This window comes from Natator depressus, chromosome 14, assembly GCF_965152275.1.
Source record: "Natator depressus isolate rNatDep1 chromosome 14, rNatDep2.hap1, whole genome shotgun sequence".
In the NCBI taxonomy this organism is placed as follows: domain Eukaryota; kingdom Metazoa; phylum Chordata; order Testudines; family Cheloniidae; genus Natator; species Natator depressus.
Genome location: NC_134247.1, coordinates 4212898 through 4228190, shown reverse-complemented (window position 1 = coordinate 4228190; position 15293 = coordinate 4212898). Strand labels below are relative to the sequence as shown.

Below are 15293 nucleotides of genomic sequence, written 5' to 3'. Positions count from 1 at the left end.
GATCGCCCTTCAGTCCATTTGGTTAATTAATCTGAAGTTGCTAGCTCCTCCACCCCGGCCTGGCTGGGCCTCAGGAGAGGAGAGCAGGACGCAGGTCCCACTGACAGCTGATGCATTCATTTCTGACTAAACCCTGGGGAAAGGCACCCAGGGTGGGAAGAGCCGTCAGAATTTCAGCCATGTCAAATCAAACTCCTCCGCACTGGAGACACGCTGATGAGGGCTTGAAGGAAATTCGAGGCAGCTAAATGATATTATTAAACGAAGGGCAGAGGGAAAAGCTGGCACCGCCTGGAAGATCGATGCTTCTCCCCCACCGAGATGCACACAGCTCTCCTGTTCATCTCTGACATTAATCATTAACACGCCCAAGGAAAGCAGCGGCTGCTGGGGGCGAGGAGCGCTGCGCTACGACATGGTTCAATGGCTGAACATCTCCACGGCAAACATCAGAGTCACTCAGGTGCTCGTTTAGTGGGCATTGGAGCATCACTTTGGCAACTCCTCATCTTCAGGTGTGCGCACTGGAGAGACAGATGCTCTTTAAAACCCTTCCCTGATTCAGTTTTTCTGTGTTCAAACACCACTCCAAAAATATGCCATGTGTTTAAAATGACCTGACTATGGCTATTGGAAAGTCTGGGCCTATGTCAGGGCTAGAATCACGATGACAGAGCGGTGTCTCCAAGCCAACCTGGGATTCTGCTTCCTACCAGCTCAGGAAGGCATGGTGCAGCACATAAGAACGGCCAGATTGGGTCAGATCAAAGGTCCATCCAGCCCACTATCCTGTCTTCCGACAGTGGCCAGTGCCAGGTGCCCCAGAGGGAATGAACAGAACAGGGAATCATCAAGTGATCCATCCCCAGTCACTCATTCCCAGCTTCTGGCAAACAGAGGCTAGGGACACCATCCCTGCCCATCCTGGCTAAAGCCACTGATGGACCTATCCTCCGTAATGGATGACATCTGCCCTGAAAGAATCTCTCTGAGGGCCCAATCCTGCAACGTGCAGAGTAATCTGAGCCCATATGCCTGCACTGCTATTTTACAGCCCGGTAGCCGAGCCTCAGGAGCCAGAGTCAACTGACACAGGCCAGTCGCTGGAATTAAATTGTAGTGTAGACTTACCCCCAAACAGCCAAATACTATTGGTTCACTGTCCTCTTTTATCAATTCCTCAGCTCTATTTGTCTGCCCAGTGGAGCAGGAGTGGAAAGCTCTTTCAGAGCGTGGGCATCGCTGACAAAAACTTTTCAACTGCAGCCAATAGAAAAGTCCAACAGCAGTATGAATTTCTTCTGCTTTCCAGACAAACTGAAACTAACCCATACTCCTATCTCCAATCACACCGTAAACCTTCACGCATCATTCCAAGATCGAGAATAATATTTCTGAGAGGCAAGAGCGTGCATAAAGCTTTAAACGTCGGGATCAGAAACAGCCATGTCGCTTACCTGGCGCTTTCAAAGGTTGCAGATGCTGACTTCCCAACAGCCCCAAATCCAACTCCAACAGCTAGACCCTCTGAAAGAGAGAGAAAGTTGAAAAACTCAGATCAGTCAAGCAGCTAGATAGACCAAGCCTCTGCTAAACTAGGTAATCACAACAGTCCCTTCTGGTCCATAATCTATGAATGTGCTGAAATCAAGACCAGGGATGTGGGTTGATCTTCCAGTTTAGCTCCCATAATTCTTCGAATGGCTGTTAAACCCATGTCATTTATTTTCCTTTTTACATTTAAGATGAGGTGCTCAGATACTGTGGCGCTGTGCACCACAGAAATGCTAAATCAATCAGTCAGGCTCTCAGCGGAGAATTAAGAGGCTTTACCACCAGCACATTCCCTCCTCCTTGAAAATACAGCCAGACAAATGCCGTACATGCTTACACTCAGGCCTCATCCAGTATTCTGCACCCGGAGTCCAAAATGTTACAGATTACAACAGCTACAAGAGTGCTGGACAGTTTCTGTAGAGCCGTGTCGTATTTTTCATCATCATCATCAGAACTCACACGCTCTCTCTCACATACACGGAACAAAGCCCCATTGCAAATCATGGGCAAAAACATTGCTGAGCACATTTCTTTATGAGCTACCAATGGCTCAGAGAGACTTGTTTCCTTAAGTAGTAGAACAGAAATCTGCGGTAAGCTAACTTCATTTACCTTACTCTATCCTAACATGTTGTGTCCACAATACAGCAACACAGAGATAGGAAGCATATTCACGGTGTGGTTGATTGGTAGCTTACTGAAACACAGGAATTCTCAACTCTCTGCTAGGAGCTCTTCTAGCAGGTGCATTTTCTTTCCTACAGGAGTCACAAAGCTGTCTAATTACAGTGGCCACACAGTCTAGTAGGAGAGAAGGGTGGTTAGACCTTCAGACAGGTGCAGGAGGCCTGCAATTTGACATCATTATGTACCTTTGGTTCCAGCTACAGAAGTGATGCTTACAGCACCTCCTGGATAATTAGCCTATTCTTCTCAGTTCACTTCCTGCCTTTTCTATTTTCTTCACAAACTCTCCCCAACCCTCCCCCCCAGCCCCCAGCAATTCTTTTTCTTCTTTCGAAACAAAAATTATTCTCTCTCATTATTTTCAGAGCAATGTAACTTTGTTTCTTTGCAGTTCACTTTATTTATTTTTTTTAAACAGACAGTCTGCCATCGCTTCTCTCCAAGTGAGAGACAGCAAAAACAAAAATAAAATTGGACTTGCTTATATAATTTGACACTGGAGTAAAAGAGGGGTTTTTCACAACCCCAGACAGAGACAAAATGGCTGACTTCTACTGGGCAAGCATCTTGATGCAACATCCAAGATGGTGGAACTTTGATTAAACTCCCAATAGTCTGGACACTTCTCTGAAACGTAACTGAACTTTGAGTGTCTGAGAACTGCAGCTCAAAGTCTCAGAAGAGCAGAGTCTTTTCATGACGATGGTGGTCTTTCACCTTTCCAGTCAGCTGGAAAAACATAACTGCTCCTTTCATAGATTTGGGCATTTCCATTTCACCCTCTCCCCACTCCAAGCTGAAAATGCAGAAATTGAAACAGAGGTCTTGGGACCTCTAAAACTTTGGTTTGAATTTTGGGCAAAGATATAGGATAAGGCCAGAGAACCCCAAAGCAACCAGCTGGTCCTAGCTGTAAGGCTACAGAGTTACAAATCTTTAAGTGTCCACTGATGAATAATACCGTTGTATGGTAATTCCACTGAATAAAATGGAGTTACTACAATCTGAGATCCAACACTAATGTGATGGGCACATTACAATACCAAAGCCAGATAGATAGTACACTTGTGCAGAATGCCAATAGAGCCTCCACGAGGTGTTTAAGAATATCGCCCCTGAAATATATGCAGACAACACAAGATGTGAACAGACAGCTGATCGAATGCTGCTACTTCCAAATAGTTTGCACCTGCAGCTGATAAAGGGCTTAGTAGCTACATCCCCGTTTCATATTCACACAGCAGGGTGGGTGGCTCAGCAAAACCGTTTGGGGTTTTCCACTTTAAAGACAATTAATGGCTCGGAGCTGTGTCCTTGACTAAAGCCATTGAGATGGTTTGGATGGCTGTAAGTCTGGTGTTACCTTTCTGAGCGTAACGCGGAGCAGAAGTGAATCTCCCAGAGGGCAGAACTCAGGTAGCCAAAGCGCTAATGTGATTAAATTATGGAAAGAGCCTAGACACCGGGTAAGAAAAATGCAATAATTACCATGCTCTGAAGTGGGAGTCAAAAGGAGTGAAAGAAACTTGCTGGTGAAATTCATGGAAGAGAAACACAAATTACACATACACAGGAACACAAATAATGGGGAATTCAGATCAACAGATGGCATGTGAGGAACTGTTTGCTGGGTGGAGAAGCTGCAGAGTGAGGACGGAAGCTGTACCGTGAACTAGGTATTCTACCAAAGTGTAAAATTAGGAAGGTAATGAAGAACAGAAATTGGCAGTGGCCACAGGCTCATTCCACTCACAACTGGGAGAAGAGAGAATCTGAAAGTCTCTCAATTAATAACCGTCCAGATTCATAATACCCTCCCTCCCCCAACACACACAGTTTCAGAGCCCTGAATAGTTCCACACCCCATTCTTCCTAATTCCTGCCCGTCGGTCCTGGATGCAAATAGAATGGATATAATGACATGCACGTGCACCCAAATACACGTGGTGTGCACACACACAGAGCCGAGTATTTCTTTGCAATATTGAAAAAGTGACCACATAACACATCACCGCTTTTCAGATCTTCAGCCACTTCCGTAGCGGACATCAAAGCACCTTAAACACATTCATTTATGCAACCCCCATGTGAAGCAGTTAAATACGATCTGCACTTTAGAGAAGAGCAAACAGGCACAAAGGAAGGTTAAGTGAAAAAAGTAACGTGCTATCAACCTCATTGTGTTCAGAGTTCAATGCAAAACCAGTCTTCCTTCTTTAAAATGCTTCACAAAACCAAGCTACTACTTCTACAGGCTGGGAAGGAAGGGAGAGAAAAAGATGGCTGCTTCTATTTTCACTGTTGAGGAGGTGCTCAGATACGATGGTGTTGGAGGCCAGACAAATACAGGACTTAGCTGTGAGGGCAGAAGGATACGGGGAAGCACAGAAACATCATTACAGTTTAAAACCCAGGTAAATAAGCAATCCCAGTTTTCTGGTTTTGGGGACGCCCCTCCCTCGCCTGGTTTCAGAGCTCAGGCTCCAGCCCGAGCCCAAACGCCTACACTGATATTTTTAGCCCCACAGCGTAAGCCCGAGTCAACCGACCCAGGCTTTGAGACTCGCTGCTGCGAGTCTTTTGCAGTGTAAAATACTGAAGCAGGTTAGGGGGCAGCTTCTCCTGTGCAATCACATGAAAATGTTGTCTGGTGTATTAGTCTTCTAGAATACAGAGAAGTTCATTCTACTGCCTTAGACAGCTCACATGAAGCGTGTTCACAGGCCATTACAATACAAATCTATCAGAAGCGCGACAGAACATAGGAGTCTTTGAGAGACAAGGTGGGGGAGGGAGTATCTTTCATGGGACCAACTTCTGCTGGTGAAAGTGACAAGATCTCCGTAGTTTGAAAGCTTCTCTTTCACCAACAGAAGTTGGTCCCATAAAAGGTATTACCTCCCCCACCTTGTGTCTCTCACATCCTGGGACTAACACAGCTACAAAAACTCTGAAAACAACACATGTACCTTTAAAAAATTACAACGAGAAGCAGTTAAACGCACAAAAATGCAATAATCAGGGTTTAGGAGCAGAGCCTTGCTAAGAGTGTGAAAGGATTTCGAGCTCTTATGAATTGGATCAAGGTCCAGCGACTTTGAAGTCAGCGCCTGTGCCTAAGACCACCCGCATTGTTGCGTTCCTCCCTGGGGCAATGCAGATCACAAAGACCAGACCGAAGCATAAGAAAGCCAGGGATAAAGAATTCAGCAACAAGGAGGCCCACATGGAAAAGTAAATTTCCAAAGGCGATTAGATACATCGAAAGTCAATGGCCATTGGGAAATACTGCAAAACCTTGTCATCTGACAACACTCTCCCACCATAACTAGAATGACATTCACCACATCAACTACCACATATCCCTACCTTCCCTTTAAAAAAAAAATTCTACTCTGAGCAGAACTTCCTTTAACCTAACAAGCATTACTGGCATTGGATTACCAGCAAGGGCAACCAGGTGATGGAGCCAAAAACTCCACTAGGGACTTTGTTATTGCCAATCTATAGCAGATGTTTCAGCGACGTTGGCAGAACTAAACCCTAAATTAAAATAACCAGGGTTTCACTTAATCCCAGTCCAACAGGAGCAGTACAGATCCGGTTTAAACAAACCCAAACTGGAGGCAAATTTAATGCAGGTAGAAAAACAGTGACCACATCATCTTTGCTGGAACAGCCCCATCAATACTCCTCCCCACGAGGAATAGACTGGAGGGTCAAGAGGTTACTTCCATCTCTAGGGCTCATTCAGAGCTTGGACTCTCTTCTCAGGCTTTTGTGATACAATCAGCTGTCCACGGGGACCTTTTCACATTCAGCAATGAACATTTGGCATCATCTTTATAGGAAAGTTGGGAACCTCAGCTACTACAAATGCAGGAGATAAGAGGGACAAGCCTTCTAAATGCATACCATCTATCTCAGGAACTAGCTGAGAATGTTTCCTCTGCCAAATACATGTTTTCGGAGCACGAGCACAAGTGTGTGTGTGCGCGTGTTTGTGTGTGTGTGTGCGTGTGTGTGTAGTCTAAATCTCAGATTTTCCTCTGTTGAGCACTCCATATCTATAAGTCATTCCATGGTAGCTGGAGTCTCTTAGTATTAAGCTATCTTTTTAACGTGGGTTGTTTTCGTACGCACTCTCTTTGCCTGCGACGGCGCAGTGTTGGCTCATGTTTCCCTTCAGATGTGATACGTTACATGGTTTGCGTTGTTCTGAAGTACCCGGAGTAAAGGTGCATGACGACTCCTACATAAAATACCAGTCTGACATAGAGGTGCTTACTGCTCACAACTTCGCTGACATCAACGGGCGCTTCACCTAGGCCAGCTAAGGGAGCACAATGCACTACCCACAAAAAGCATGGGTTTCAAAGCTCCCCAGGCAAAGAACAACCAAGCCTTCAAAATCCTTGACAATGTTTGGCTGCTGGTGTGCTGAGAACATCACCTGTCATGCTGATCAGCGGTGTCTCCTCCTTATTTCTTGTACCCTCCCATCTGTATCTACCTATTGTGTTTAGTGGAAGCTCTGTGAAGCAGGTACTGTCTCTTTTTGTTCTGTTTGTACAGCGCCTAGCACAACGGGATCCTGGCCCATGACAGAGGTTCCCGGACTGATGATACAAATAATAAAAAGCACCATAAATATGGCTTAGCCGTGATATTTGCTTGCACCATGCTGTTTCCATATGTTTATCAGATAGAGAGAAAACCCTGAAAAACTCAGTTTAAGAACCTGTGTTTGTGCACAGTTTTCCTCCCACAATTCAAACCACGGCAACTGGCGGATTCTGGCAGGTTCTTGTAACAAAATTACTCGACCTTGGGCCATCTTTCCCATGCTTGGCAGAGCTCTGGAAAGGTTCTGGCAAATGGGAACTAAGTGATTGATTCTTTCATTAGCCAGATCAACTGAGCAGGGAAAAAGAAAGGCAATAAGCAAAATGGAACATTTCCTATAAGCACAGGATAAAAGCGACTGCAGATTAATTTGTGCTTCCTTGATGCTGGATCCCTGCATTCTCCAAATGGTTGACAGGCTGGGTGGAAACCGAGACTGAACAGCCCTCCAGGGGAGGGTATGGCCCTGCCTGAGAGATGGCTCCCCGTAAGGCGAAATGGGTGATGTAACAGCTGCCCCCTCTCAAAAACCTACACTACCTTGATAGTGGCAGAACTACCCCAACATCCACCATTCTCTCTTTTCCTGCAGGTGAACTGTAGCCGGGCTCAATGGGAATTATTCCCCGCAACCCGTACTCAGAAAAGAAGCTTTCCCTTTCTGGTTCCTCTTGCACGTCTGTTGATTGGTTTTACCAACCGGATGCTCCTCTCTCTGCAGCAGCCACGTTCTGAGCTACAGGACAACACAGCAACCCCGGCAGCACCTGTTCCCCCTTGTGGCATCATGAGGTTACTTCTCACACAGGAAGTGGTGCCATGCACATGAGGTTGGCTCCCTTTTCAACCAGAGAGAGAGAATCCTGTAGCTTCCCAACATGGATTCAGTATTCATAGAATGAGACCACTTCCCTTCGGGCTTTTAAAAGTATATGGTTGTATAACTTGGCTTCTAGCTGTTAAGTTCCTTGATTAATCTACTTGCCAGAGTGTTACATTAAGGATCTCTGGACCCCAGGACAGCTCAGACACCAAGATGCATTGCTCTTTACTGTAACAGTTCATCGCTATATATTATGCTATTCATTCCCCAGTGCTGGTCTCTACTGTGAAGAGCTGAAAGCCTACAATATTGGGTAGTGAAATTCCATGTGCATTTGCGGGTAGCTACTTCCCCAGAACACCTTCCATTTCACAGGGCTGGAAGCTCACATCTGCAGTAAGTTCCAGAGGGTTGGGGGGGAGAAAGAGGAGAAAAAAATAAGGTGCAATCAGAAATCTCCAACCCTGAGATTAGAGAGGACCACCATAGCATCCCCCTGCACTCACAAATGGAGCTGCTTCTCCAACCAGCTCCCAAGGGGGAAGATCAGGCTGAGTCATGAATTCACAGTCAGTCAGTTCTGCTGAGGACTGAGCAGCATTGCCCTAAAACATGCCATCGCTAATCTGTCTGGGCTGAACAGGTGCTTCTAACACAATCCCACATCTTTCATTATTGTTACTCCTTTTGGCGAGAGCAGTTAACCCGCAAGACCCTGAAAACTGGCTGTTTCCATCTGGAGGAGAAATGGATGATGGTGAGAAATTTCTTTAATGCAGTCCTGTTTATCTATAAAGAACGTGCAAAAGCCTGTGTCCTGGAACATGGGAAAAATCCAACACCAGCTTCTTTGCTCACAGTTCTAAGCCTCTTTCAGCCAGCCTTGTGCCCAACAGCTCTCTCTCAGCTTCGCGCCCGGGGCTTCTCTGGCTTTCTTGCAGCTTCTCTGTCTGCTTCTAGGGTGTTTCTGCTACTTCTGTTTCATTCAGACACACATAGCTGCAATCAAATCAATCCCCTGTTCCTGCATCCTCAGACCCGCAGGAACTCCTTGGGCCACATGACCCAGCCACTGCCCAGGCTTACATGCAGTCTAATCCTTCGGTGGTGTTTTTCCATCGCTATCACTAAACGCAGGGGCATTTAAGTGTTCCCTCATTTAGCCTGAATGGAAGACCGCAATCACTCCCTCCAGCTTCAAGAGATGGCGTGACTTCTCATAAACCAAAGATGTGCTTGGCACGTCAACACCACCACCAAGGGGAACATAAGTTATTAAATATAAATTATGCCAAGTTTGGCGGCTTTTGGGGTGAATTCATTTTCAATTCTTTATGTACTATCCTAGCTTCATTTCCCAAACCTGGCTCCAAGCCCTCCCCTGATGCCAGCTTTCTAATGCATGCTGGATTGCCAGTGAGACAACATCTGAGAAACCAATTCCTAGACACAACAAGAAAAAGGCGGCACTGATCAATATCACTGCACCATCTTGTAGGCACCCATGACATGGAGAAAGTCTTCGGAGTGTATAATTAAAAGAAAAGGAAAATTTAGGTTGAATGCCAGGATAAAATTCCTAACCGCAAAGGGTCTACTTGCGAACAGAATAGGTTCCCAAGGGAAAGGGAGCAAACACCACCACTTGGGTGGTTTACGAGCAGATAGGACAAAGCTGTAGTAGACGTCCTGCAATGACAACTTTCTCCGCATCTCCGATTTTTAGAATTCTGTGAGTCTGGTGCAATTGGTAGCCCGTACCCCAGGACTGGAAGAGCAGCAGGAGATGCTGCAGTTCAAGCTACACACATGTGCACTGGGAGAGGAGCAGCTTGCACTGGGGCAGCTTACTTGTGCAGCTAAATAGAAAGGACTTCAGGCTCCATGCTGTCAATCTGGCACCTTTCATCAGAGCTTCAGGAGAAAAATGAAGCAAAAGAGCCATCTCAGCTGTTGCCAAGAGAGTGCTTATTTAGCCTAAGCAACGTGATTTTGCCTCTCTCTTGGGCTTGCATGGTTTTATGCATCAAGATGTTTTGTCCTTATAATGCATTAACCCAGGATCATGGACTAATCCTGCACTAAACAACAGGAACACCTACAAGCCTTTTTGGATTGCAATGGTTTTGCAGAGAGGCTTTCAACCTAGTTCCTTATCCAGAAGGAAGGTTTCAAAACAGCAAACATCGTGATAGTTACGACGCTGAAGGATCACTACACAGAAAAACCTAACAACTGACTGGTGGTAGCTTGCTACATGGGTATGGGGCATGGAGTACCACTGCAGTGTAGATGCTCACAAGTGAGCTTGGCAAGCACCGTTTCACAGAACAGGTGGGTGGACCCTCAGTGTACACGCACATTCGGTCTGACCCAAAGCTCGTGCAAGTCAATGGAAGTCTATGTATTAACTTCAATGGGAGTGATGAAGGACCTGATTTCAAGCCATCTACCTCTCGCCACCTTTATGAGCTCAGAGCACTTTGATCTTACACGCATGCCAGGCTCACAGCAAACATGGGAGAACTCTAGATAAAGCCATACAGGACACACTGCATCGTGCCATGACTTCAATTTGTGATTAGAGCCTGGAAACAGAGTTTCAGGTGCGGTTCCATGTTTGTCTCCTCTCAGGCACTCCGGATCAAATTATGCCCCATTTACAAGTAAAAGGATGTTCTGTCTAACGTCCAGAGCCTGCAACCTCATCCCAGGATCACTCATCTAATTAGGGCGCAATGGAGACGTCCCCCTCAAGGTAAAGATGCTGCAACCAGAAGTTAGTGAGCAATTCTGCAGATGGTGTGGTACTCAGGAAGGGTGCCCTGCTCGATCTGCCGTAGCAGTGCTGGCTCTGCAGAGCTACCAGAAGTAAGGAGAAGTAAACAACTGCTTTTTCCTCAATAAAATAAGCAGGACTGAATCTAGGCATGCACAGGAAGCAGACCAGTACAGACAGATGGTGGCATTTTCACACAGACACTCTTCGAACCACACTCTACAAGAGAATCACAGCTCCTCCCATTGCAGCACGGCATCAGGCAAAGAGTACAAATATTATTCTTGTGACAATTCTGCACCACTGCACATGTGCAGAATTCATGTCCCCTGCAGATTTCTTTACTTCCCCTCAGAAAAATGACTTTCTGACAGGGAAGCAAGGGAAGCTGCAAGAGCAGTAACGCACCATCCCCGAACAGCACAGGTACATCGTGTCAGGCACCCAGAGGAGGTGGCGGAGAAGTAAATCACAACGGGGCTGGGGACATCCCAGCCGGGGCTCCTACCCTGAGCTGGGATCAGCTTCTATCCCGGCTGGGCTGGAGGCAGAAGAGGATGGGACTTCCTCTTCCTCTGCAACGAGTGGCTGGGGCTGTGTCAGACCCACCCCCAGAAACCTCCACCAGCTGCAAAAAGCTCAGCATCCTCCCCTGCTTCCTGCCCCCATCGCTCCTCAGCTGTGGGGGGAGGGGTCACTGTATGGGGATCTGCTCCCCTATTCAACCAACCCCTGTGCATCCAGACCTCCCGTACAAAGACACCCCTGCCAAGCCTCAACCGGTACATCCAGAACCCCCCTAGCCCTCCATACCCAAACCCCACTGAACCTCAGCCCTGCATCTGGAGCCTCCCTGCACCCAGACCCCCTGCCTCCGGACCCCCACCCCTACACTTCAAACCATCCCCCACTGAGCCTCCTGCACTCACCCCCCCATCTTGATGAGCCCCCCACACCACCCCGACCCCCAACTAACTGCACTCAGACCCCCACCCCACCAAGCCCCACTCCCCCAGCACTCAGACTCCCCCGCCAAGACCCCCACTCCCAGACCCCTCCGCTGAGTCCCAACCACCTTCACCTGGAAGCTCCTCCATTGCCCCTGCACCTGGAGCCCCCCCCCCATGAGCCTCTGTGCATCCAGATCCCCCCACACCTACACCCCCCACTGAGCTGCCTGCCCCCAGATTGTCCCACACAGAACCCTTGCACCCCACACCTGGATCCTGCCTGCCCCACACCTGGTGTGCCTGGCGCAGAGAGACAGAGCCCCAGGGTGTTTCTGGGGCAGGCCAAGGCCTTGTGCTGTGTCAGGGTTGGGTGCAGCCTCACCGCTGAGTCAGTGTCCTGGGGGCGGGCGGTTGCAGGGTGATCTCCCCCCTTCATGCAGCCAGTGGCCTGTGCTCCCCACTGCCCTGCTGGAGCCTCTCTATTTACTTATTGACAAATAAAACTTGCAAAATTTTAAAATTTTCAGTGCAGAATTTTTAAATTTTTGGCACAGAATGCCCTCAGGAATAAATAAATCTCTCTCTCTCCCCTTTGGTGCGCCGCACACCTGGCATGAGGCAACGCACTCCTGTGGTAAAGCCCTTATACTGGACACATTGTAAACCCCAGGTGCAAGATCTAGTGGTCTGAGCACAGAACTGAGAACCAGGAATCCATGAGTCACAACCCAGTTCTGACCCGGGGCAAGTCTTGGTGTGTCTGCCTCGGTTTTCCCATCTGTAAAATCAGGATAACAGTACTAAACTAACACGCAGTGGTGTTGTGAGGAGCAAGTAATGCTCCTAAAATGTTCTGAAGATTAAAAAGATCTCTCTAAGGTCTATTATAATATGACTGAAGAACAATACTACCTCGCATACGTTTGGGGATATCTAAGGACTCTGAATGACTCAGATGTTAAATCAAACCCCTAATTAAGAGGCCCATTCCCTCCCCCAATCCTAGCTAGCATAATTAATACAGGTATCACATTTAATTATGATCATTTGATGGTGGCAACACTGCAATCTCCCTGAGTTTCTTTATTACCGAGCTGCATATAAGATCTCACCCTGCAGGAGAAGCAGTGTCAATGAATTCTGTCTCTCGCTCGCTCGCTCGCATGCACACACACACATTTGTTCCAGCTGGTTTGTTTTTGTAGGGTTGCTCGACAGCACTCTTTGTAAACATGTTTGCTACCACAGGGTTTTTTGGCCAAGCCAGGCACCCCCAATATTTATCCTTGAAGGGTAATACTGAATAATTGTATAGTAACCAGTGTCCATTATATTTGTAAGTTAGCAAAGTCTTGTGTTACCTGTTAAGAAACCTCTGCATCTTTGCTTGGGGAGTAAAACACCCTCAGCTTCCGTGTACTGCACGGGTCCATCTTAGCAACGTATCTGGCCCCCACTGCCACAGTGTCTGTGCACCTCACAGTCTTTAATGCATTTATCCCCACAATGCCCCCCTGAGGTCGGGAAGGGAGTACTATTCCCTTTGTGACAGAGGGGAACCCTGAGGCCTTGTGCAGGGGTGCAGAGGTAATCTGTGAATTGAACCCAGGACTGCTGAGTCCCAGGCTAGCACCCTAACCATTCGTCCACCTTGTTCCTCAGTGGCTGGGAAGAGGCAGAACTAGTTCCGATTCTACTCCACTCAGCGATGTGAGCTTAAAATTCTCTGCTTCACAGATCCACAATTCTTTGAGCTGTAGCTATAAATCAGATGTGCTCTTCTGCGCACACACATACACACACACACGAATGCCACTAAAGAGGAACGAAGGTTAAAAACTTCATTCTGAAAGTTATACCGAGATAACCCAAAAATGAATTAACGCCAGAAGCCAATGAACTGGCATGAGGCAACGCACTCCTATGGTAAATACTGAATAATTCTATAGTAACCAGTGTCCATTATACTTAACAGTATAATGTAACCAGTATACATTATCACCTAACAAATATGGCTTTGAATCCTGCTGATCTGGATGGTGGGTCTGATGGGAACAGCAACGGGAGAAATCAGATCTGTTTAACTGGGTCCTTTGAGCCAGAAAAGAGACCAGCAAGAATTGATAAAAATGAGTGACAAAGCTCAAGCAGCATGAGTTTTGGTGCTAACACCTTCCTGGGAAGGGCAGCACCTGGGCACAGCGTGACCTTTCTAAGGACTTGTCTACACTTACCACGCTGCAGCTGTGCTCCTGCAGTGCTTAGTGAAGACGCTACCTATGCCGACAGGGGAGCTTCTCTGGTCAGCATATGTCACCTCCCCTCCCATGGACATAGGGCTGTCTACACTGGGGAGTTATGTGGGTATAACGACATCACTCAGTGGAGTGGATTTTCCACACCCCTGCACGATATAGTTATAACAACATAAATCTGAACTATAGACCAGGGCTCTGTCTCATCACGGGATGCAGGGAGTTTACGGATTACATTAAAGGAACAGAATCAGGACTGCAGGATCATTCCACTAGCTCAGCCACTGACTCACTCAATGAGCCTTGGGTAAGTCACGGAGGGGCTAAAAGTTCCAACCCTGAGTGCCTAAAATGGATCACAAGGGGCCTAAATAGTGATAGGGGCTCCCAAGTGGGCTTCCAGGTATGAAAACGCGGCCCTAACAATCTCTGCCCCTCCATTTATCTCAGAAAGATGAGCTTGGATTTGAAATACCTGGAAAACAAGGAATCACTGGTTCAAATTCTGGGAACCACCACCCAACTCTTCCTCATTCTGAGACAGAGCGACTGAATTCCATACAGCTTACTAGGTGTTCATCTTTTAGGAGTCTTGTTATAGCCGTCTTGTTCCCAGGATATCAGAGAGACAAGTTGGGGAGGTAATATCTCTCACACAACAGAAGTTGGCACGGTAAAAGAGAAATGTTTCTGAGCTACACAGAGCTTGGAAAAACTAATCTATACAGGGTAGATATTATATATTATATATAAAACCCACCCTTATCCACCCATATATATGGGGCATTCCTTCCTGACTTCCATAGGTGTTTCTCTCTTGCACAGGTGAGAGATTTCCATTCCCCTGTCTGAGGTTGTGTTTGGATTTTTTTGGGGGGGGGAGTTGTTTTGGGGGGGTTTTGGGGGGGGGGTCGTCTAGCTTTAAACAAAACAAAATGTTAAATTGCCACTAACCCTAAGTTCAAATCCTGCACAGAACACTAACTTTATTTGAGAAGGAAGAAACCATCATCTTGACAATGTCCTATTGGAATGACCTTATTTCTATCATACGTAATGACTGAGGAAGACTCAATTAACCCATTTGCTAGGAGTCAATGATGCAGAACAACAGCTTCCTAATGCTGTCTTACTGACCTGCCCCATTCCGCTAGGCTCAGAGAGCAGAGCTTCTGCCTGTGAAGCCAGGAGCAACTTAGCCACCAAAATGCATCAGCAACATTTTCTGCTTCTTATGGCTCCAGTGTTATTTGTTTGAGCTTTATCCAGCAATCTGGTTGGCTGACATAACATGCCATCCAGTGCTTAAATTTGTAAACACAGAGCTCAAGCGTGGCACATTGCTCTGCCCCCACAAGCGTGCCCTCGCGCACACCGTGTGTGCAAGGTCACGCCACCCGGGGGAGGCCATTTTTCAGAGTGCACTGCTCCACCGCCACCGGCGTGACCTCACAGGCATGGTGCATGGAGGATGCCATGACAGAAGACATGATGAGCCCCAGCAACCTACAAATAAAGCTCCGATTCCATCCGCCATTTGTTGTATAGTAAAAAATTGTGATTGCACACCACCCTCCAGTCCAGGGTCTCAGAGCAGAAGTCACTGGATAAAATTC

General features: G+C 47.1%; 1 protein-coding gene across 5 annotated transcripts in view; it reads right to left on the bottom strand.

Annotated features, from left to right (window-relative positions):
* Positions 1-15293, bottom strand: part of SLC39A11 (solute carrier family 39 member 11) — a 258953-nt gene that overhangs the window by 67270 nt on the left and 176390 nt on the right. For all 5 annotated transcript variants that reach the window (XM_074970758.1, XM_074970760.1, XM_074970756.1 and 2 more), the window contains one exon: positions 1458-1527. In XM_074970758.1, coding sequence (XP_074826859.1) covers positions 1458-1527 — 70 coding nt within the window. The remainder of the gene's footprint in view (positions 1-1457; positions 1528-15293) is intronic.